Source organism: Anolis carolinensis, chromosome 6 (assembly GCF_035594765.1).
Source record: "Anolis carolinensis isolate JA03-04 chromosome 6, rAnoCar3.1.pri, whole genome shotgun sequence".
NCBI lineage: Eukaryota > Metazoa > Chordata > Lepidosauria > Squamata > Dactyloidae > Anolis > Anolis carolinensis.
This window is the reverse complement of record NC_085846.1, coordinates 102,081,690-102,104,537: the sequence shown is the minus strand read 5'-3', so window position 1 is coordinate 102,104,537 and position 22,848 is coordinate 102,081,690. Positions and strand designations below refer to the sequence as shown.

The 22,848-nt window shown below is 37.1% G+C and overlaps 1 protein-coding gene across 7 annotated transcripts in view; it reads left to right on the top strand.

The window, feature by feature from the left end:
- arhgap12 (Rho GTPase activating protein 12) overlaps positions 1-22,848 on the top strand; it is a 62,719-nt gene that overhangs the window by 24,975 nt on the left and 14,896 nt on the right. For 4 of the 7 annotated variants that reach the window (XM_016994256.2, XM_008112342.3, XM_016994255.2 and 1 more), the window contains exons 3-6: positions 10,711-10,974; positions 13,432-13,572; positions 16,956-17,036; positions 21,307-21,432. In XM_016994256.2, coding sequence (XP_016849745.1) covers positions 10,711-10,974; positions 13,432-13,572; positions 16,956-17,036; positions 21,307-21,432 — 612 coding nt within the window. The remainder of the gene's footprint in view (positions 1-10,710; positions 10,975-13,431; positions 13,573-16,955; positions 17,037-21,306; positions 21,433-22,848) is intronic. The other 3 variants (XM_008112345.3, XM_008112344.3, XM_008112343.3) reach the window with 1 other exon arrangement.

Here is a 22,848-nt window from a genome sequence, read left to right as displayed (position 1 = left end):
TTAAAAAATCCTTCAGATGTTGCTTTATAAATGGGACTAGTATCTGTGCTCCCCTCTTCTTTTTTGCAGTAGTATGTGCAATGACATTACTTGCAGGCATGGGAAGGAAGCCTTAGTCCAGAGTTGCAGAGCCTGCTGCTGACACAATTTTCAGGCAGTCCCTAATTAATTTCAAGCTTCTCTGCAGCATTTCTCTTGCATCAGAGTTAAAGGATTTCCCTTTCTTCTTGGAAATAAACAAGGTTTTTAAAAACGTGGGGAAGGAAGAGCTTATCCTCCCTAGTGCTGTTCCTCCTGAGCCACTCTTTCCTTACTGCAGTGAAGCTTTAAAAAGGCGAATCCTATTAAGTTGGAATCAGTTGAGGTTTTTAAAAATCCTTCCAATGTTTGTGAGGGTGTGTGTTTGTATGTGTATGAATGGCACATTGGCAAACAAATCAGTAGTGGAGTAGCCTTGCCCATTTGGAGTTGGTTTGGTTCACCCATGATGAGATTGCCTTGACGTAGTTGACCCTTGGAGCCAGAAGTTACCATTATTTTTGACTTCATCACCATTACTTTGAAATGAAATTGACTTAATTAATGCATTCTTGAATGCAGAAGTTTTTGGTTGAGACTCTTTGACAGCCCTCAATGACTCGATACACAAATACATGAGTGAGAATGCTTTATTGTAAAGTAGGTTCTATTATTTTAGGTTTTAAATGGGAATGTTCTAGAGAGTTGCTGTTGCAGTTGATCCTCTGAATGCTGAGTGTGGTTTTATAAGTGAACCACGTGAATATCTGTGAATGATGTGGCACCAATTACTCCATGTTGCTTTGTCAGCTTTAGAGAACTAATTGTTGTCATCTCAGATGTAGAGTACTGTTGATCTGATAGGTTTCTATACTGAGGAGACCAAAATAAATAGTGGTTTCAGATAGTTGTTATTTGTGTCTTTTTTTTAAGAGCAACCCTTTGCTTTGTTTTTTTCTAAACCAAGTAATGAATAATAACAGTAAGATTGCCATACAGATTGTGTAGTTCATTTTAATAAATGTATTGACTGGCTATACTATTAAAATATTTTTGTTGGACTACTTTAGTGATTACTAGCAGGTGAATAAAAATAGTAGACAAGATAGTTAGGTTTAGATATTAAGCTAGTTTTCAGATAGCTGTTCTTCATCAATTTTACTTTTTCATACAGCATATTTCCTGATGGATTAAAACAAGAAAATTCTTAGTATTGGTTGCTTTCAATCCAGTGAATCTGATATGCTAAATTTATTGTTTATGCAAATTAATCATGGCTTTACAGTAAGAAGAAATTTAAAAAGGTAGTAGAGTATTGACAGAGTTCTTGGACATAATAGTCGAGTGCTATAGACATAATATTTGTTGTAGGAATTGCATGATACATTGTATGGGGCATCATAAAATTATCCATCTGTCTCCTAGTTTGGGAATATAAACGAAAGCACCTGTGAGAAGTATCCATTAACCCCTGTTAAAAAATTTCCAGTGAAGTTTGGAGATTTGTCCATTTTCCAAGATAATCCAGTGTTAAATACTTCTTACCATCAGTAAAGTCTTCCTAATTTTTAGTTGGAATCCTTCAGTGTAATCTGTTGGCCCTCTACTAATAAGAGTAGCCCTGTCTTGTTCATGTAAAGCCATTCACATATCTAAAGATGGATGTTTTATCATCTCTTAATAATTTATTCTCCAGATTAAGCATGCCCAAGTCCCTTATGTTTTTCCTCATAGGAAAATCTTTCCTATGCAGATCTTTTGCTATTTTGGTAACATTCAAACTTGTCACTTTGCTTCTGGATACAGGATTTTAAATGAGGACTTATTTATTTATTTATCGTATCAGAAGCAAAGCCGAGGGTACAGTTGTGATGTATTTAAAAATACAAACAAAGTTTAAAAAAACTTGGCATTATACTAAATAATCTTTGACCAGTAGCTGGCCACTTGGAGTGCCTCTGCTGTTGCTGTAAGAAGGTCCATTGTGCATGTGGCAGGACTCAGACTACACTGGTGTAGGTGGTCTGTGGTTTGCTCTTCTCCACACTCACATTTCATCGAGCCCATTTCTTAAGGTTGGCTTGTGGTGCCAGAGTGCAGTTTGTTCAGCACCTTCCACATTGCCCTGTCTTCTGTGTGCCCAGGAGGGAGTTTCTCATCCGATCTCAGCCACTGGTTGAGGTTCTGGGTTCTAACCTGCCACTTCTGGACTCTCACTTGCTGTTGTGTTCCTGCAAGTATCTCTGTAGATTTTAGAAAACTGTTTCTTGATTTAAGGCGTTGGCATGCTGGCTGATATCCGAACAGAGGATGGGCCGGAGATGTCACTACCTTGATCCTTTCATTATTGGCTGCTACTTCCCGGCAGATGTCAGGTGGTGCACTACCGGCTAAACAGTATGGTGTCGGGCATAGACATCCCTTGATAATGAGGCATGTCTCATTAAGATACACAGCCACTGTTTTAACATGGTGAGATGTGTTCCACACTGGACATGCGTATTCAGCAGCAGAGAAGCAAAGCACAAGGGCAGGTGTCTTCACTGTATCTGGTTGTGATTCCCAGGTTGTGCCACTCAGATTTTGTATGATATTGTTTCTAGCACCCACTTGGCTATGACTCTTGTTTTCCTCCAGATTTTGGAAATCTGACAGGATACAGTGCAGTTGTTCATCAGCTTCAGCAGCCAGCAACTTGCTTTTGGGCCAAAGTTCTTGATTTTTTTTCTATCCGTAGATCATCCAGGCCAGCTGTTTGGATATTTTTTACATTTGTTGAGAGCCATCTCCAGTTCAGAATATATAAAAGGTTAATGTAGGTTGCTATTCTCATTTATGGTTGTCTGTTGGCTTTCTTCCTACTTTGGTGGCAAGGTTGGGTTTCCCATTCTTCAGAAGCTGATGCACTATTTGACCTACCTTTTTGTTGGTATGGGTATTTGTTTATGAGGGATCATTGCTCAACCATCTTAACAGCCTCCACACCTTCTGACTGCTCCTGCTCATCTCAACTTCTGTTATCAGCTTTATCCACTGTTCTTTCTTGGCTTCAGATATGGAGGATAAAATGCTCTGTGCTGCCTGTAGAATTTGTTCACTAAATGGATCTTCGTTGTGGAGCCTGTAATAGTCTTCCAACAGAGCAGCTGTATCAGGAGTAATGCCCTGAAGGTAGTGTGTTCTGTATCCTCTCAGTATAGAAGCCTGTGAGCAGGTTTTTATTATTTTGATAAAGTGCTCGTATTCCTCAGGGATTGGGGTGACCGATATGATCTTATCATCTAATATGTCTGAGAATATGCCTTTCTGAAGTTGAATCTTCGTTTAAATCAAATTTCCTGAGGCCTTATAGTTGGGAACAGTTGGCATACTATTGGCCAATGCTGTGTGTTTGGTATTGGTGGTCCTACTGATTTAGTGCATTGCTGCACAATACTGTCACTCACAAATAGGAGATCTGGGTTATATAAGTGAGGACTCACCAAAGCATAATAGAGCATTATTTTTTAAAACTGTGTGCGGTCTTGGAACCAAGCCTCTTCAAGTACTGAAGGTTCACCAGTTCTATCGATCTAGCCTAGAATTATGTTGGCTTTTTGTTTGGCTGTATTATAATGTTGGCTCATGTTAAACTTGTGGTCTTTTCACATGGATAGATGTCAGACTAGGAGTTTCCCATCTCCCAATTTTTCTTGTTCAGATGCAGTAACTTGTATTATTTTTGAAATTCATTTTGGTAATTTTGTTAGCAGTCCAATATGTTAAGGTCATTTTGACTTTCTGCTTAGTTATCTCAAATTCTATTTCACTGCTTTTTATTGGTTAACAGCTACCGCAATAGCAACAATACAGTCACTCTGCATTGTCTGGAACATAAAATTGCTTTATATGAAATCTGATCACTGCTCTGTCTGAGTTAATATTGTCTGCTGAGAATATCAGTCGTTTTCCAAGGTCTCAGGCAGACCAGTGTTTTTACAGGGTTGCTGCTTGTGTCAGGGACAGTAAACACAGTGTCAGCTTTATCAGTCAAATGTGGTTATCATCCCAAGTCTTGAGAGAAGGCAGAAAACAGCTCTCCTACACAAAACAGCTAAAAACTAGTCATTGACCCTCTTTCTGGGATATTTCTGAATGGATATCATGGCCAGCAGAACAGACAGTTCATTCAGCTATTGAGGAACAGCAAGTGACTAGAAGTTAAATACAGTAGAGTCTCACTTATCCAAGCCTCACTTATCCAAGCTTCTGGATTATCCAAGCCATTTTTGTAGTCAATGTTTTCAATATATCGTGATATTTTGGTGCTAAATTCGTAAATACAGTAATTACAACATAACATTACTACGCATTGAACTACTTTTTCTGTCAAATTTGTTGTATAACATGATGTTTTGGTGCTTAATTTGTAAAATCATAACCTAATTTGATGTTTAATAGGCTTTTCCTTAATCCCTCCTTATTATCCAAGATATTAGCTTATCCAAGGTTCTGCCGGCCCATTTAGCTTGGATAAGTGAGACTCTACTGTAGATGTAATCCACTTCAACTATTGTATAAAATATACTTGTGTCTGAGTCTGTCAAGGGATGAGGGAAGAGAAGCAGCTAGGATTATTTTCTCCTTTAAAATACAGTTCTAAGGTCCACAACTTATTTAAAACAGAAAAGTCTTTTGTGCCAGTTGAAATGGTCCTGTGCTGGTTGAACTGCCCTTATGCCGGCAGAATTCCCTCTGGCTGCTTGATCTTGAAGAACAACCAGCAAAAGACCCAAAAAAGGGGTGGAGAGAAAAGGGGCTGAGGGAGGGAATAGTCTAGTAATACAAGATCCAACTCTTCTTCAGCTGAGGGACATACGTCCTGTATTTGAAACAACCTTTTACTTGTTTTAAACAAATAGTCCTAAGAAGTTTCCAAGTGAGAGTGGCTTGCGTTAAGCATAACCCCAGCTACCTTAGTGTTGGCTCTTCTGGCTCTTGGCCATCTTGGTGAATTAGAATTGTGTCTTAATTTGCTAACATTTAAAGTTTTCTAAAATGCATATGGAGAATTTAAAATCATACAGTGTGGCTTGTGCCTAAAAAGATAAACTATACACAAGCTATATTATGTATTTGTTTGTTTGAAGTGTATGCCTCTCAGTCCAACAGGGTCCCAAGGCAATAAACAATAGATTAAAAATAAATAAGAATATTTAAAAAATGATTTAGAACCTAAATAAACAACTTTAAAGAAGTCACAATGTTTGTTTACTATACTATCTTTTAAAAGTATTTTTAAATTATTGGGATAACAACAAAAACAACATTTATTACGGTCCATGGATCTATCAGTGAACAACAGCCATTAATAAATTCTCCCACCTCACTGTCCAAAATTAATATACATGGTTTCAAGTAATACCACTATCTGATGTTACAGTAGAGCCCCGGTTATCCGAGATAAAGGGGCGGGCCCCATCTCGGATAACTGAACGGGTCGGATAGGGCAAGGTCTCGCCGAGGGACATTCCTGGGTGAGACCACGTCCTTTGGGAAGCGCCTCGCCATAGCTGCTAGGCAGCAGCTATCGCGGGACGCTTCTTCCTCCCTTTCTTTTTCTCGAACTCGAGAGAAGGAGAGGGAGAGGGAAGGGTGCCTTGGATAACCCAGAGCCTCGGTTAACTGGGGCTCTACTGTAGTTTCTTTCTCAGCCTTGTTGCCACTGTGAGGAATTTTGCCAGTTTGAGGGAATTATTAGGATAAGAACATCGTTTTACATGAAAACCATTGAACCAAAATGTATAAATATTGTGTGAAATAATTCTAAATGAGTGGGGGATTTGTAGAAGCTGAAGTATGCCTTGAAATTGCTTTTTGATACCATACTAGGGCTAAAGATTTCTCAGTCAAAGTTTTTAGTACACAAAAAGATGTTTGTTTTATCAGTTGCACCTCCTTGTGTTTGATGACTGAAGAGAAACAGCCTGGCCTGAAAATAAATTTCTGTTGTGCTCTCCCCATCTCTTTACTAGAGTACTACAAGATTTTTTACAACTTTGAAATTTTTTACTGTTCTTAATTGTTCAGCTGACTTTAGCTTGTTGTGAACCTATTAACTGTTATACACTTCTTTTGTTACTCCCCCCAACATCTATCCTCTAGACTGTTCTTCTATCTCATGTCCCTGTTCCTCGTGGTTTTTATTCTTATCTTTTTCTCACCCCAAGTTTTAACTGAGTGTTCATGCGGCCTGCCCTGTTATATTGCTTTTTTTGATTTTGTGTTGTACTGTATATGATTATTTATTGTATTGTTTAACTGTATTATGATATGTTGTTTTTATATTTTGCTATATTGTATTGTCCTGGGCATGGCCCCATGTAAGCCGCCCCGAGTCCCCATTGGGGAGATGGTGGCGGGGTATAAATAAAGTTTTTTTATTATTATTATTATTATTATTATTATTATTATTATTATTATTATTATTATTATGACCAAGAGGTCTCCAATTGTCTTTGTTAGCAATAAACTTACTCAGGGCTGTGACTTCCTTGATCATATTTTTCCACTTGTATTGTGGCCTTCCTCTTTTCCTACTGCCTTCTGTCTTACCAAGAAGTATTGTACTTTCTAGTGAGTCATATCTTCTCATAATGCTTCCAAAGTGCAGTTTAGTCATTTTGGCTTCCACGGGAGAAGTCTGTCTTGATTCGTTTTGGACCCATTTATTTGTTTGTATGGCAGCCCATAGTATCCACAGAACCATCCCCATTTCAAATGAGTTGACTTGAAGTCTGAAGAAGAAAAAGAAAATTGAATTTGGGAAAAATAAATATAACTGCTGTTTCTGCAAAGCTGGCAATAAATATTTACAGAAGATTCAAGTGACGGGATTCTAGGATATTTGGGGTTTGTGTCTCTATTTTGATGAATGGAGGTGAGCTTTCTGCTTGTATTATTGTTTCTATAATGCCATTGTTACAATCTAGAAAAAGACTATACGGTCTTGAAATCTGGAGCGCATGTGTGCACATAAACTAATTTTCTACTATCATCATCATTGGCAATCATGGTCATGGCCGAGTATGTTTGCCTTCCAAGTGTAGGGTCTTGGTGGTGGGTCCGTAGGTGATTGTGGAGACTTATTCTTGATCTGCATGTTTTTTCGCAGTGAGTACATCGATTTCCAGGTGGAAGGCAGGGGTTGGCTTGATGTGCCTTCCTCTTGACACATTTCTCTTTTTCACCCTCCATTTGTGCCTCCTTGAATTCCATAGCACTAGGTACACTACTGGAATACATCATGGATAGGCAAAAAAGATAACACTTGTACAGATCACCAGTCTGATCTTCAGGCATTATTTTTTGGTAGTTGCTTTTAAAAAAATATTTTTATTTATTTTATCATAATTCAATACATTTGTTATTCATCATTTGTTACACAGTAGACACATAATATTCAATACAATCTACACTACATCTCATGAATTTTTTTCATCTACTGTTGTTTTCACACTTAACATGTATTTTCTATCCCTCGCCACCATGTCCCATCCCACCACCAGAACCACTTCTTTTATATATCATCTGTTCAAAATTTCATTTCCTCTTGTGGACGTAACTTTCCATCGTTCTTTTTGAATCCTCTTTCAATAAATTTTCTCCAAACATCATCAAAAGTACCTTGTTTCCATATTCCTCTTTTAACTTTTAACTTGCATGTCAGCTTATCATTTATGCCCAGTTTCCATACTTGCTTATACCACTCTTCAATTTGTATATTCATTTCCCTTTTTCAATTCCTTGCTATAAGCAGTCTTGCTATTGTAGTTGCTGTTTAAAATAAAGATTTCTGCATTGATTTCTGACTTTTGCCTTGTCTTGATCTTGTTTTGAACTACTGATGGAAACAATTGTATTTGTATTCACATTTTCTGATTGGTTTGCAGAGAGGTGTGACTATTGTTGACTGTTCATTTTCTATAGCAGAAATGAAATAGCTTAGTTGGGAGAACAAATCATACAGAGATTAGAGATAAGAGGAACTGTGTTACTAGAAAGAAGGTAGGACAAAGACCAAGGCTATTCAGCAACAGGGAGGACAAAGGGTGGTAAATTAGAGGAAGGCATGAAGGATGCCTTTTTTGGTAGTTAGCAATTATGTGAGTGCTTTTTATAGTACGTGAATCTAATTTGAATTGGAATTTGGAGGTCTAGAACCACTCTGGAGATGAAGTCCTTCATGCCTGCTTTATAAATAGGGGTAGGAATACTTTGTTACAGTAATTGTGCACCTGGGGGGGCTTCTGGGGTTCCTTTTGCTCTCATTTTTATAGCTATTGGGGTGAAACTTGCTACAATAGTAGAACACATTTTTCACTGTCAGCCCACTACATTTTGGAACATTTCACTTATCTACGGATCTTTGGGGAATTTTCAAAGTTTTTATAAAAAACATTCTTTTTATAATAAAGAAAACATGTTCCTATTTTGAAAGTGTTATTTCCTGTTTAATGGTGTAGTCCAGGGGTCCCGAAACTTTTTAAACAGGGGGGCAGTTCACAGTCCCTCAGACCATTGGAGGGACGGACAGACTATAGTTTTTTAAAAAACTATGAACAAATTCCTATGCAGTGCACACTGCACATATCTTATTTTGAAGTAAAAAAAAACAAAACAGGAATAAATACAGCCTCCATGTTAATAATAATCATAATAAAAATAATAAAGAGGGTTGGAAGAGACCCCTTGGGCCATTTAGTCCAACCTCCTTCTGCCTTTGTGCACCAAAAGTACTAGCAAAGCACCCCTTAAAATAATTATTAAATAATAATTAAAATACCATTATAAACAAGCAAAGCTTTGGAAGGCATTCACCAGGCAAGGGAAGAGATGGGAAAGGAGCGCTCCTTTCCCTCCTATTCCGTGCCGTACGCACCTTCCTCGGCGAAGGAGGAGGAACTGCCGCCTCAGGGGCCAGATAAATGGCTTCAATGGGCCGCATGTGGCCCCCGGGCCTTAGTTTGGGGACCCCTGGTGTAGTCCTTACTTTGAAAGTAGTTCTATTTTGTTTGTATGGCACAAAGTATGTTGAATTGTTTGAGACTAGATGATCAGATATTCATTGAAAAACAAAAGCGCTATAGCTCCATGTCCCTCCCACAAAGACCAAGTTTTTGCATTCTAATAAACTTTCCCCATTTTTTATGCTAGAGCCAATTAGGAAATCACATTTATAATCCAGGAACAAAAATCATAGTGCAGAATATTAACCAATTTATTGGAATTTTGGCTAGCTACCGAGGGGCAAATCTCTCTTTCTCACCTATCCTGATTGAGGCTTTCTGATGCTGATGCATTCTGGGAAATGTAGTTTAGGAAAGGGTTTTTGAATTCTCTGGCATATGGCTTCTCACCTTTCCAAACTACCTTTCCCAGAATTCCATGCTTCTTCCCAGGGAACTCTTATTTCTCCCTCCTTTCCCTCTCCTAATGGTGAGAGACCATTAATTTTCAAAGGAATGGGAGCCTTTTTGGCCTTGCTTTGCTTGCTTGCCATATAAATGAAACTGACTTTGGGAGGGAGCCTTTCGAGACAAACAAAAATGTATTGGGTAAGCTTAAGTTCTAAATTTTTTGGCACAGGCCACGCCCATGTGTTGGTTATTGGTTTTGGATGTACAGATTTAATGAATTTTTTATTACTTAACAAACGTTTTAAAAATTTGCACATTCCTAATAATTGTGTAATAGGCCAGGCTTATTTGATTATCAACATTGCGGCTTGGTAATAGATCAATGAAGTATTGAGTGTAAGCTTTGGAGTATAGCATATAGAGTATGAAATATAATGCCAAAAGCTACATGTGTGTATGTAATATTGGAAACCTGGTGGCAGACTTCGGACTGTGCCTTTTTTGAGTCTTTCCACTTGTAAGGGGAAAAAGGAAGACTGCATTTCGAATGGGTAGATTCAAATCATGGAAGCCATTTTACTCATTCTGCAAGACTGAGTGGGGTTGTTGATGCTTGGAAGTCTCATTCATAGGATCGCCATAGGTTGATTTGACAGCAATAACAGGAACAACAAATAATCAAGAGAGTTTTTTGGTGTTATGGGTTGGCTATGGGTTGTGAGTGTAAACATTGAAAATCGTTTCTGAGGCAGGTTATACAAGAATCATTATATATTCAATGAAATTTTCGTGTTACCATAAAAAGACATAAAATAATCCAGTTGCATGCTTGAGGCTGACTGGGAAGAAAGCTTTCCTTGTGCACTTGGTCCATGAATAATGCATGTTGTGCTATATAATTTATTATAAAGAGGCATAAAGGAATCCAGTAGCACCTTTGGGACTAAGACTATCATCTTTTTTTGATTACATGTCTTAAACAGTTAATTCTTCTTTTGAAGTATGATAAAATCATCACATATCAAGAAATGACATTCCAACTATAAATATTTTATAATCGCCATATGAAATTGATTTTTATATCTCACAAAATTAGAGCTTTGTTCTGATGCTATAATAAAATGATACTTGGCAAATCCAGATTGAATCACGATTTATTTTCAGAATATAATCCTTCACATTGACCTATTTTTGAATTAATGTATTTCTTTGTATTCAGAATGCCAATAGAGTTTCCTTACTTATTGATTCAGTTCTATCAAATCAATTCATACCTTTTTATCTTACGTTATAGCCAACCACACCACCAAGCCAAGGAAGACCAGATTCACCAGTTTATGCAAATTTGCAAGAACTGAAAATATCTCAGTCTGCACTCCCACCTATACCTACAACTCTTCCAATCCAAATTAACGGAGAATGGGAGACTCATAAAGACTCAACAGGACGTTGTTACTATTACAACAAAGGAACACAGGAAAGAACCTGGAAACCGCCACGCTTGACTCGGGATCCAAGCATAAGTAAAGGAGACACTTTGAACCAAGTAGATCATGAGGTAAGTTTGAACCAATACTTAGTAAGCTTAGAGTACAGGTGAATTATATGCATTTATAAAAACCATTGATTTTTCCCCAATTAGAGTTTTTATGTGAGTAGTTGAACTAGTTCTTTGAGCTTTTATTTTAATTCTATCATGCTTCCATAGGCAAATGAAGGAACAGTGACACTTTCTTGTTTAGGTCAGTCATATTGTTACTTACATTAATGATACAAATTCGAATTATGTAGTAAAAGAGGTGCTAGACCAACAGACTAATTACAGTGCATGCATCTGGGTTTCCTTCTTCATTGAAAGTGGCATGGTTTTGAATGCACTTTACTTTTCTAGTCTAAGAACATCAAACCATATAAAAATAAGAATAGCAAAAAGCATATTTTTCAGAATTCCAGTCTTAGGGAACTTTGAATATAGGTAGCTATGTAACTACAGTATTGTGGTTACTGAAGTTAGTTCTACATGGTATTAGTTTCTGGATCCATCGTCTTCTGGATTGCACCTTATTTTCACCTTGGCCTTGAAAATGGATGCTTTCTTGCTAGCTAATGCTGATGAATAATTCTCTGGCTCACAAAGTGCTTTTTGAGGAGTTATAGTATATTGAAGTTTATGGCTTTACATCACCTTCTTTGTGTTATCTTCTGTGGGCTCCAGAGCTACAAGGAACCTGCCAAAAGTCAGACAGGGCTACAGTATTGCTTCCTCTGAAATCCAGTAATAGCTCTGTTTGATCTCTATGGTACCAGGATCTCCTCCTATATTGTAGAGACCAGCCAGTTGGCAGGGCAGAGTGTCTTCTTCCTTTCCAGAATACAAAAATATTGTGTCAGCATTCTGCTCAAATATTAACAGCATAATTTCTCAGTGCCATCAGAATTTGTGTGATCCAGGCAGTTTGTATATAGCGTGCAAGCTATGTGTTGTCCATCCATGGTTTAAATATTTAATGAAGTGACTAATCCATGGCCAGTTACTAAGTGCAGCTCACTATAGAAACCCTAATTCTTCCTTGAAACCTAATATTGGTGTAGGATTTGTTTAAGGCACAGCTTTTCCTTTTTTGGGGAAAGCAGGATTTCCATGTGTCCTGTTTGATCTGCTCCAACTTTAGGAAGAGAAGTAGTTGCTGCAGTTGCTGAATTGTGTGGTATGTTGTCCAGATACTGTAAGTAGCATGTTCTGCAGCCAAATCTGAAATGCCCGTACCTCCACCACCACTATGCAGTAACTTATTTGATTTCTAGTGTAGTACATTTCAGAAAGTTTTTGTTGCTGCATATTATTTTTCTTCAGATTGATCTGAGCTGTCACATCTTATTTCATTATTCAAACACAAACCAGTCAGAGTTTCAAATCTTGAGAGCATTATTGTGTGTGATATTCTTTGAACACCTGTCAGCATAAGTGCTAAATATTCAATATTCTGATTATTTTCGCTCTTTACCTGTCCTTTATCAACAGTTCATTTACCTTTGTTAGACATACATTTTTCCTCATACATTATAGCCAAATATCCTTTATACATTGATTCTCTGAACTGTCCATGTTTTGATCTTTTATATTTTATTTAGATTCTTTTAAAAAGTTCTTAAAAAGTTCTGCTTTCAGAATTCTGTAGAGCTTATGTGTTTTTTGATAGCATTACATACTTGTTACACTTAAATTGTTTTTTCAGCTTTGTTTGAGTTACGTGTTTCCTTTTTCTGTTCTTTGGGATGTCTTACTTTCAGTCTATAGCACTTAGAATGTGTCCTTTTTTGGTAACTTTCGTAATACTATTTCTTCCCTATTTTAAGGCCCTTTCAGGATATCATTCAAGTTTTCCTTGAGCAGCAGTTTTGAATTTTTGGAATACTAGTGGTAATTTCATGTATTAATCAGGCTTTAGAGTTATGTTTGGCAAGAGCAGTTTTCTCCCTAGTTTTTATTAAGAAACTGGGGGGGGGGGGGAATAGAAATCAGAGTTCTAGATCACCTCCAAAATAAAGAGATTAAAATGCCTATTATGGTGAAAGCTGCAGAGATTATTTGACTTGATTATTTGATTATTTGAGAGGAATTAGTCACTCCTCTCTTGTCCATGATTTGTCCTTTAAACTTGCTGTCTATATCCTCATTTGTCATTGGAGCTATTTGTGATATAGTTCAGTAGATAGAGTCTACAAGTTGACTTCATCAGGATTTATGTCTTTCCCTAACTGAAAGCTAAGTAACAATTATTCTTTTTTATATTTGACAACAATTGAACCTATAAGTGTCCTATCCGATCCCTCTGCTTCAAAAGCTTTCAGTTCAGCAGTCATTTCTTTTCCTTAAAGTGTGGCTATTTCCACTTCTTTCTTGTAAAATTTAAATTCTCAATTTATGATTTTGACTTCTAGATAAGTGCTAGCCCCTTCTAGAATTTGAACTGATACTACATCTCAATACTTCTGTATCTTTGACCATTTGTAGACTCTTCCACCACAAGAAAACTCCCACAGTTTTTATAACAGCCAGTCAGATAGTCAGTATGGTTCTCCTCCCAAAGGGTGGTCAGAAGAATTGGATGAACATGGTCAAACGCTATATACCAGTGACTATACTAATGAAAAGGTACACACTTTTCTTCATCACCTACTTTTTTTTAATCTCATAGAAACATAGTGGGTAAGAAATCAAATACATGCGGTTTTTATTTCATAAGTTGTAAAAATGTGTTCATTCCTGGCATCTTCTTTCCATTTGTTTTGTTTGTTTGTTTCTAGCTATATTCTCTAAGAATGACTATCCTGCTTCTCCTGAAAAATAAATCCAACAAAGTCTTGTCAGTGTTTATTGTCAGGTAGTCAACCTTATTTTTGACTACATAATTCCAACTCCATTTCTGATCTGGCAAACTGCTGTTATTTTTCTCATCAATGAACTGGATAAAGCTGTCAACAGTAATTTCAACTCTTGACTCTGTTTCAGGAGCAGTGTTGATGAGAGTAACTGTAAATAAGGTGTTTGAAGGAGGTGCCTAATTTCCTCTGGCAGAAATAAAGAGATTACTGTCCTGCTAATTATTCAGAAATGTAACATTTAATATCGGAATCAGAAAAAACGTTTTTGAAAACATGTCAAATGTCTTTGGGCTGGTATTAGATCATTCTTGAAAATTACAGTGTCCTGGGTTGCCTGAGTCTTTTGATAATAAGACAAGGCAGACCTGTGTTCTTCTTATGGTATTCTTGAATAATTTGAGTGACAGCTTCTCTCCCTATCTCCTCCTAGAAACAAGAAAGGAGTGACTGAACGATTTACCTCTAGAGTAAAGTTCTATTAACTGAGAGCTCAGTACTTGGTAGGATTTTCTTAGATTGTGAGGGTATGATCTATAGGGAATATTCCCATGATCTGATTAAATTCTATACTACATGTCTCTTTGGAAGCCTTGTGGTTAGCATCAACCTAATTTCTTACCTTGTTCAGCAGTGGGTTTAGAAATACCAGAGCTGAGCAGATACGACTCTTTCTTTCTTTCATTAAAAGCAGGGGAACAGGAAAGACAGAGAGAATAGCTAATACAGTGTTCCCTCACTACTTTGCGGTTCACTTTTCTTGGATTTGCTGTTTTGCGGTTTTTCAATAAAATCTAGAAGACCATTATAGACCATAAAAATTTCAATTTGCAGCCTAAGGAAGGGAGGAAGGAGAAGCCAAAGGGAGAGAAAAGTAGCCCAAGCGGCAATGGGAGAAGGAGGCGATTTATCAACACACGATTGGTTGTTAAAGACTTAAATAGTGTATAACTACTAAAATAATGTATAACTATTAAAATAAATATAGTGTCCCTACTTCGTGGATTTTCACTTATTGCGGGTGGTCCTGGAACCTAACCCCAGCGATAAGTGATGGAACACTGTAGTATATTTTGATAATGGGATTCTCTATGAGAAAACCCATCTTCTCCTTTCTAAACATTGAAATTATTTTGGAAATGTAAAGACTAGGAACAGTGAGGGAATGGCTATAGATGTCTACAAATTGCCAGGGAGTTGTGTCTTTTGTTGGTGCATCAGGAAAGCAGGCCTTGTAGACCGAAATGTAGAAGCATACACGGCTAGTGTTTAGATTCTCCTCCCTGGGTATTGTAGTGTATTCTATCCAGGGGAGCATGAAATTTGGTGGCTTTCCAGACAAATAGGTCTATTAGATCTTCAAAGCAGGCTGTCTTTTCTCATATTTCTTTGGAATATGTCCCTGATAATGCCATCTTCAGTAGATAGATGCTACAAAATGTGCTGGAATGATAAACTTCTCTGAACTCCTTATTCAGCCACTCTGGGCCATTCTCTAGTAAACTGAAATTGCCCACTGACTGACAGAAATGTAATTTATCATAACATTTACTTGTGGCTCATGCTTAAATTAGGCTTGTTCTTTAATTCCCTGTTCCTTTACTTATTCTTTCCTTTTTAGCACTGTTCTTGGTGAAAACTAAATGAGTGTTGTAGTTTGTCTATAACTGTTCTTTGAAGGAGGAATGGGAATGCTTCTCCATTTCCTGTTCATTTTTGCCCTTTGCTAAATCAGCACAAGCAGTAGAACCTTTATCTCTAAGTAAACTCTTTTCCCATCACAAGTAAAAAGGGAACTGACATCTAGTTTTTCTTGTTATGTGCTGCAGTGTTGTATTGTAGACATTATTTGCAACAGCACAAAAATGATGCAGCTCAGTTCATAGCTGCTTTTAATAAATTCTTTGTTTACTCCAACATGCTTAATGCATGTATGGTGCGGTGCAAACTAAAATCTTTGCTCCCAAGGGTGTCCTAGTCTGGCATCTGCGGCATACTTTAAGAGTCTTTTGGATTTTATAGGCACTCTCTGTGTCCATGGAAGTATAATTACTTTTTGTCTTCCAGCAACTTTTTGTCTTTAGAAGGTAAATTGCAATCCATTAGCAGGCTAGTAGCCAACTTTTGACATGTTGATTGTGCTTTTTTAGGAGTCTCAGACAATGTTGGACTAAGTGAAATTTATAATGATTTGACGTCTTTTTCATGTTCTTAAACAACACTAATTCAAGATCATTTAACATGACTAGTTATGCCAGTGAAGGACCCTTAGTTATGCACCTGTAATTTGTGGACATTAGTGAGCTGAAAGGATTCTAAAATACCTAAAGTGTACCACACAACTCGGAAGTCAGACCACACACTGACATATAATTCAGATGAGAAATAACACTATCAAATGCAAGGTAATAATATATTGAGTGAAGAAGTTCTGATCCTTAGGAGTTTGCTGTATGAAAGAAGTCCTGAACTGAATAATAGCATTTCTTACATTTATTTTTTTTTGTCATCTAAAAACAGGCCTTAAAATTGATCATCTTTGTAGTGAAATTATAAATTTCATAATGATCTTTAGTTCAATGTGACTACTCATGAAAAATGGAAAAACGGTTCCAGCCCAGTCCACCTGTCCTAATGTATCTCCCTCTATGAACCACTTCAGAGTTTAAGATAGTTGAAGGAGGCCCTACTCTCGATCTCACCTCCTTTGCAAGCACGACTGGTGGGGATGAGAGACAGGGCCTTCTCAGTGGTGCTCCCCCCCCCCCCCCCGGGCTGTGGAACTCCCTCCCTAGCAATATCAGATCAGCCTCCTCCCTCCTGACCTTTAGAAAGAGAGTAAAAACGTGGCTGTGGGAGCAGGCCTTTGATAAATAGCAGAGTGCAATAATTTTATCTGGAAATCGTGAAATGGAGCAGAGAAAGGCGGGATATAAATATTACAAATAAATAAATAAATAAAAGACAGTAAAATATAGTAGCTCTGGTCGCATAATGAAAAAACTTTAAATTTTATGTTATGCTTTGTGGAGTAACAATCAAGCTTCTTACTTTGTTTGGTTTCAGAGGAGTAGAAAACTATGGGCATTTCCATTTCTTCTCATACTTAAAATGTACTTAATTCTTGCAATATGTAATGATATTTTTTTTCTACAGTGGATAAAACATGTAGATGAACAAGGTCGATCATACTACTACAATACAGACGGATCTCGATCAGAATGGGCCCTGCCAAAGGTGAGTAATAAAAAAGGACATCAGTGTTTTTAGTTACACAGTACAACTAATGCATGATTCATTTCTAGAATACATTTAATTATTATATCAACTTCTACCTAATAGCAAAAATAGGCTCTATTTGAGGGGGAAAAAAGAGGAATTCTTGCTTATTGTTATACAACTCTTACTTAATGTAAAACCTTTTACAGACAAATCATCTTCATGCAAATTCTGAAGAAAATGCTGTTTACACATCCACACCCAAATGTAGGCTGAAGGGGAATGAATTTGAGAAAAAGTAGTTTATGAAAACTCATTGTACAGTAGATCTTGGTATCCGTTGGGATTTGATTCTAGGACTTTTCAATATCACGATCTACTGATACTCAAGTCCCCATAATATAGAATGGTGTAATAAAATGGTGCCCCTTACATAAAATGGAAAGCAATTCAAACAAGTGCTGGAGAGAACCTGAGGATCTATAGTGGGAGGCTACAGCAGGATATGCCAGTACATCAGCATCGTGCTCAGCAGGCGACAAAATCAAGGTTTGCTTTTTGGATTTTGAAGGATTAATTTTGAGCTATGGTTGGGTGACTCTGTGGGTTGATAAATTGTGGATATGGAGGGCTGACTGTAATATACACAGACCACTCCAGGTTCAGGCTTTCAGTGGCTTGCAGAACACCTGCAGTTACTATTTAGGTGTTGGGCTGAAGCTGAGAGGACAGCTTGAAACAAGTAGTAGCCTTATCCATGACATTTTATTATGCTGTAGATTGACATTTGGGCTTATTTAGAGTAATATGTAGCAACTTTGCATCATATAATAGTTATACCCCCTTTCCAAGCTAGTGCTAAGAAAAGTATTTATACCCCCTTTCCAAGCTGGTGCTAAGAAAAGTATTTATACCCCCTTTCCAAGCTGGTGCTAAGAAAAGTAGGTTATGGAAATCTTTCAAGAGGAGGCCACTGTTAATGTCAATCTGAGGGTCAGATCAGGCTGAGGGAGAAAACTCCTACTTTTCAGACTTCAGCCGCAAAGATATGCCAGGCAGACAGACACTGTACCTTTTTATTGGGGTTTCAGTTCCTTCTAATCTGTTCTACTTCTGTGGGAATGTGGAGGAAGAAGAGATGGAAATGCTGAAAGTTCAAACCATGCTGCAGCTCATGATTTTAACAACAACCCCATTGTTTGTTAAATCTGAACTTTGCTATTGTAATGTCACAAAAAAGGGAAATGACAGATAATCCTCTGGTACTTTTGAATTTAGGTGTTGAATTCTTAAACAGTGACTTTAGCAAAACCAGAATCTTAAGTACATGAAGAATAATATAGGCATTTGGTGCCCCATAGAAGCAGCAGTTGAAACCATAATCATTTTATTGGATATGCTGTGTTTTTATGTGTATGCTGGAAGATTCATTTTTGTTTGTTTCCTATATTTACATAACCCTAGAGATGGCTGTGTCATACTTTTATTTACGAGAGCTGGAATTAGGTTTTCTTTTTTTGGATGCATTACCTTTTCTTAAAGCTTTCCGACATATTTATATGTTCATGATGCCATTATGATAGTAGAGCAAAATATTCAGAAGAAAATAGGTTAGAATCATCAAAAAAGCTCTGTAGAATGCATGCAGGTTGATTCAAAGCTGTTCCAGTTTTAGGAATAGGCATGAGATATATATTTGAAACATGAAGGAATGCAGGAAATACTTGAAAATAACAGGACAGGTGATTGGAGATACAGTACTTTCAAGCCAGAGTCCATATTCCAATATGGCAAGTCAGGAGTAGAATATGATCTGTTTCTGAGATGACCACACATTCGTAACTTTATAGCATCAAAGATCTCAATTTCTGGCCTATTAGTAGCATGAAAAGATCAACCCTTTAACCCTTGCAATTCACTGTGATAGGAAAAGTTTAGAGTAACAGGAAAGAAATGAAAGAAAAAAAGTATATTCTTGGATGCCTTAAAACTCATCCGCAGATTCTAGTTAAGAACTCTTCATTAACTGCTTAAACAAAGCTTGGCATGGATAACATAATGCGTGAAATTATGTGGATTACATTAATTCACATAAATATTGCCTAGCCTGTTTTGAATGTATGGAGACATAGCAAGTCCTAACTTGTAAGCAAATCATTTGATAAGTGAAAGACTAAGACTAATAATATTGTTCTGCCAATTTATATCGAAGAAAACATAGTTAGCATTATATAGGACTTAACTAGGTCAATAATCCTTACAGCAACCCTGTAAAATAAGAGAATTTTATTATTTCCATACTATAAAATATAGAGGGAGCCTGAGAGATAGTGGCATGCTGAGGCCACCTAGTGAATGTATCTGAGAATTAGATTAAAGCTATGAAGTTCACGTAGAAACCATTTTGCTTTATCTCAGAGATTTTGTAATTTGATCACATTCCTCAGCTAACAACAAAAGTGGAACAGTCCTATCAGACTCCCTGTCCCTTCATATTGCCTGGCAACTTATGGTATTCCCCATGAATTTCATAGGGGTTTTAGGGTAAAGAATCCTGAGATGTTGTTTTGCCATTTCCTTCATCTGATATATAGCCTGTTTGTTCGTAGTCTCCCATCCCAAATACTAACCAACCCCACTTTGCTTCCAAACATCAGATGGGATTTTAAGGCGTTTAGAATGTATACTGTGACAAAGAGATACATAGTCTGGCTTTAAGAATTAGATGGCATCAATAACATCCTGTTCATTTACAAGTAGACATAATTTGGAGATCATGTTCACATCGTTGTTTAGAAAATATGTAAAGAATGCCTGTGGGAAATAGTTGAGTCACTCAAATTAACATTTTCCTAATTGGTTTAAATTATTTAAATGGATTAAATCACAGCTGATTTTAAATTATTTATAAATTGATTTAAGTTTGAGCTTCTAATATGGAGAAGCTCTAGAACTGAGCATGGGGCATTTTGTATCGCCAATCTTTCTGTGCCCCCCACCCCCGTCTGAAATTCGCACCCCAAAATGCCCACTCAACTTTGGATTTTAGGAGATTAGATGAATCCATCCCCACATTATTAAATAATTGCTGCTATAGGAAATGCTATTGACTTTGGGGAGAGAGAGGACATTCAATTTTATGTAGGGTACAGGGCCAAAAATGTGTTGTGTGGATGCTTGAAGTAGTATATGTCAGTGATATAGTACAAGCATGTAGCAAGCACTTCATTTTAAAATATCCATGTCATTCAGTGTTTTTCTGAAATACGGTATGTCCTGATAAAGGTGGAGTGTTTAACCATTGTATTGTCTTGTAACTAATTATTGTAATTTTGTAGTACTTGGCTTGTCTTAAATTGCTGCTTTACTCTTTATTGGGTTATAAAACTGTTACTGCTCTGACAGTTTCTAACTGGAAGCATATGCCTTACACATTACATTGCATTGAGCTGCTATGATCTTCAGGTGTTTATTGAACTTGTACAGTATGTGGCTCACTTTTGTTTTGGTTAGGTTATTCCCTTCAAATGTAGAAATTTGCCCAACCTATATATGTTGTTATAATAATTGCAGTAACTGATCAAATAAAACACAGTAGATCTTTCTTTCAGTTTGTTGCAAAGGCTTTTATGGCTGGAATCACAGAGTTACTTGTCTTTTCCGGGCTGTATGGCCATGTTCCAGAAGTATTCTCTCCTGACTTTTCGCTCACATCTATGACAGGAACATGGCCATACAGGTCGGAAAACGCACAACAACCCTTTCTTTCAGTTATTTTTACCATCAGATTTTCAAAGATATCTGGGAAATTACTGGTTCTATAAAGTTGCTTCTATTACAAGTAGGGTTGTGGGGACTTCAAATAGATTCTATATGGAGTGGGACATCAATATGTTCCTCAGTTCTTCATTTCTCCAATTCTTGCATGCCTTGGCATTCTTTTGAATCTATTTTCTTTTAACCTTCATTGTAAATGCTTCTCTTCAATATTCAGGTTGTCAAAGGGTAGCCTGGGAGACTTACAGCTTTTATAGGAGCAGATCCATGGCTTTTTTAAGCTTGTGTGGTTTTGAGGGAGAGAGTTTGCTCTATCGTACTCAAGGTTCTATCCAGACCCCTTACATTCAATTGATAAAACGATGTTATAACAGAACATTGTGCTGAATTCACGCCACTAAACATATTTTGTCAGTTCTGTTAGAAACTGCATATTTCACTTCAATTTCATTGGCAGTTCAGTTTTGATCACACCTACAGTGTTCCATTTCCTTTTTCTCACCTTTTTTAGTATAACGCTTCACCACAACAACCAAGGGAGATAATTAAAAGTAGGAGTCTGGACAGAAGGCTACAGGAACCAATCGTTTTAACAAAATGGAGGCACAGCTCAATTATGTTGGACACAAATGACAAGGTAGGAATATCTAAAAGTGATATTGTGTGTTCATTGAAAAATAGCATTTGCTAAAAGTACAAGATCCCTGATGCCAAACTGTTAGCTAATTGCAAATCATTGTGAGATGTATTGCATTCTGCATATGTCTGCTTACAAATAGATCCTGTGGATTTCATTGGGGAAAAAGTTATGTGTACACATTTTTGGTCTTAGCAATACCCTTCAAGTGTCTCAATTTTGTCAGGGATAGCCTTGATTAATCGTCTGTTGTCTCACTTTTTTACCTGCTTTTAAAATGTCTTGGTTTCTTTTCCTACCCCTCCTTTTCCACTTAGTCCTCCATTTACTTCAATTACTGAAAACTGAATTAAAAAGTTATTAATTCAGAAGGAGGAAAGAAAAGGTGACAGGAATATGGCCTTTTTGTGTAGACTTTAGCATAAGTGCTGCCACCTTTCCTGGTAACTTCCTTATTAAAAACCTTACTTATCAATGTAATGTCAAAGCATATGCCTTAGTCTTACAGTAGAGTCTCACTTATCCAACATAAATGGGCCGGCAGAACGTTGGATAAGCGAATATGTTGGCTAATAAGGAGGGATTAAGGAAAAGCCTATTAAACATTAAATTAGGTTATGATTTTACAAATTAAGCACCAAAACATCATGTTATACAACAAATTTGACAGAAAAAGTATTTCAATACACAGTAATGTTTTGTAGTAATTACTGTATATATTGTGCTTTACATTGTGCTTATTAGAATACTCTATGGCAAACTGTGTTTGCTTTGTCCAGCACAAGTCAGTGGAAAGTGTTTATTTCCATGAAAGTAAAAAATGCCTAGAGTAGAGGGGAATATATGTCTGAGATGGGGAGAGGCACACTTTCCCTTTTCCTTATTTCTGAGCATTGGGAATGGGAGCCATCTAACTATATCTGTAATGACCGCTTTTTGGTTTTATTTTCCCTGAAGTCAGTAGTTGCTATAGCAGGACATTTATTTTTAAAATTTTAAATGCCACTGTTGGATTTTAAAATGCCTTAAGGCATCTGAAACAATATGAAATAATCTCAAAACATCATATAGAACAATGAGAGGCTTTTTTGTATCAGGAGCAACTTGAGAAACTGCAAGTCACTTCTGATGTGAGAGAATTGGCTGTCTGTAAGGACGTTACCCAGGGAATGCCCGATGTTTTGATGTTTTTACCATCCTTGTGGAAGGCTTCTCTCATGTCCCCGCATTGGGAACTGGAGCTAACAGAGGGAGCTCCTCTGTGCTCTCCCTGGATTTGAACCGGCAACCTTCAGGTCAGCAACCCAGACTTCACGTCAGCAGTCCTGCCGGCACAAGGTTTAACCCATTGAAGATTTAATGTAAGATGACAGATGAGGGTTTTAAAGTGAGGAATTCTGTCATTTGGGGAAAATA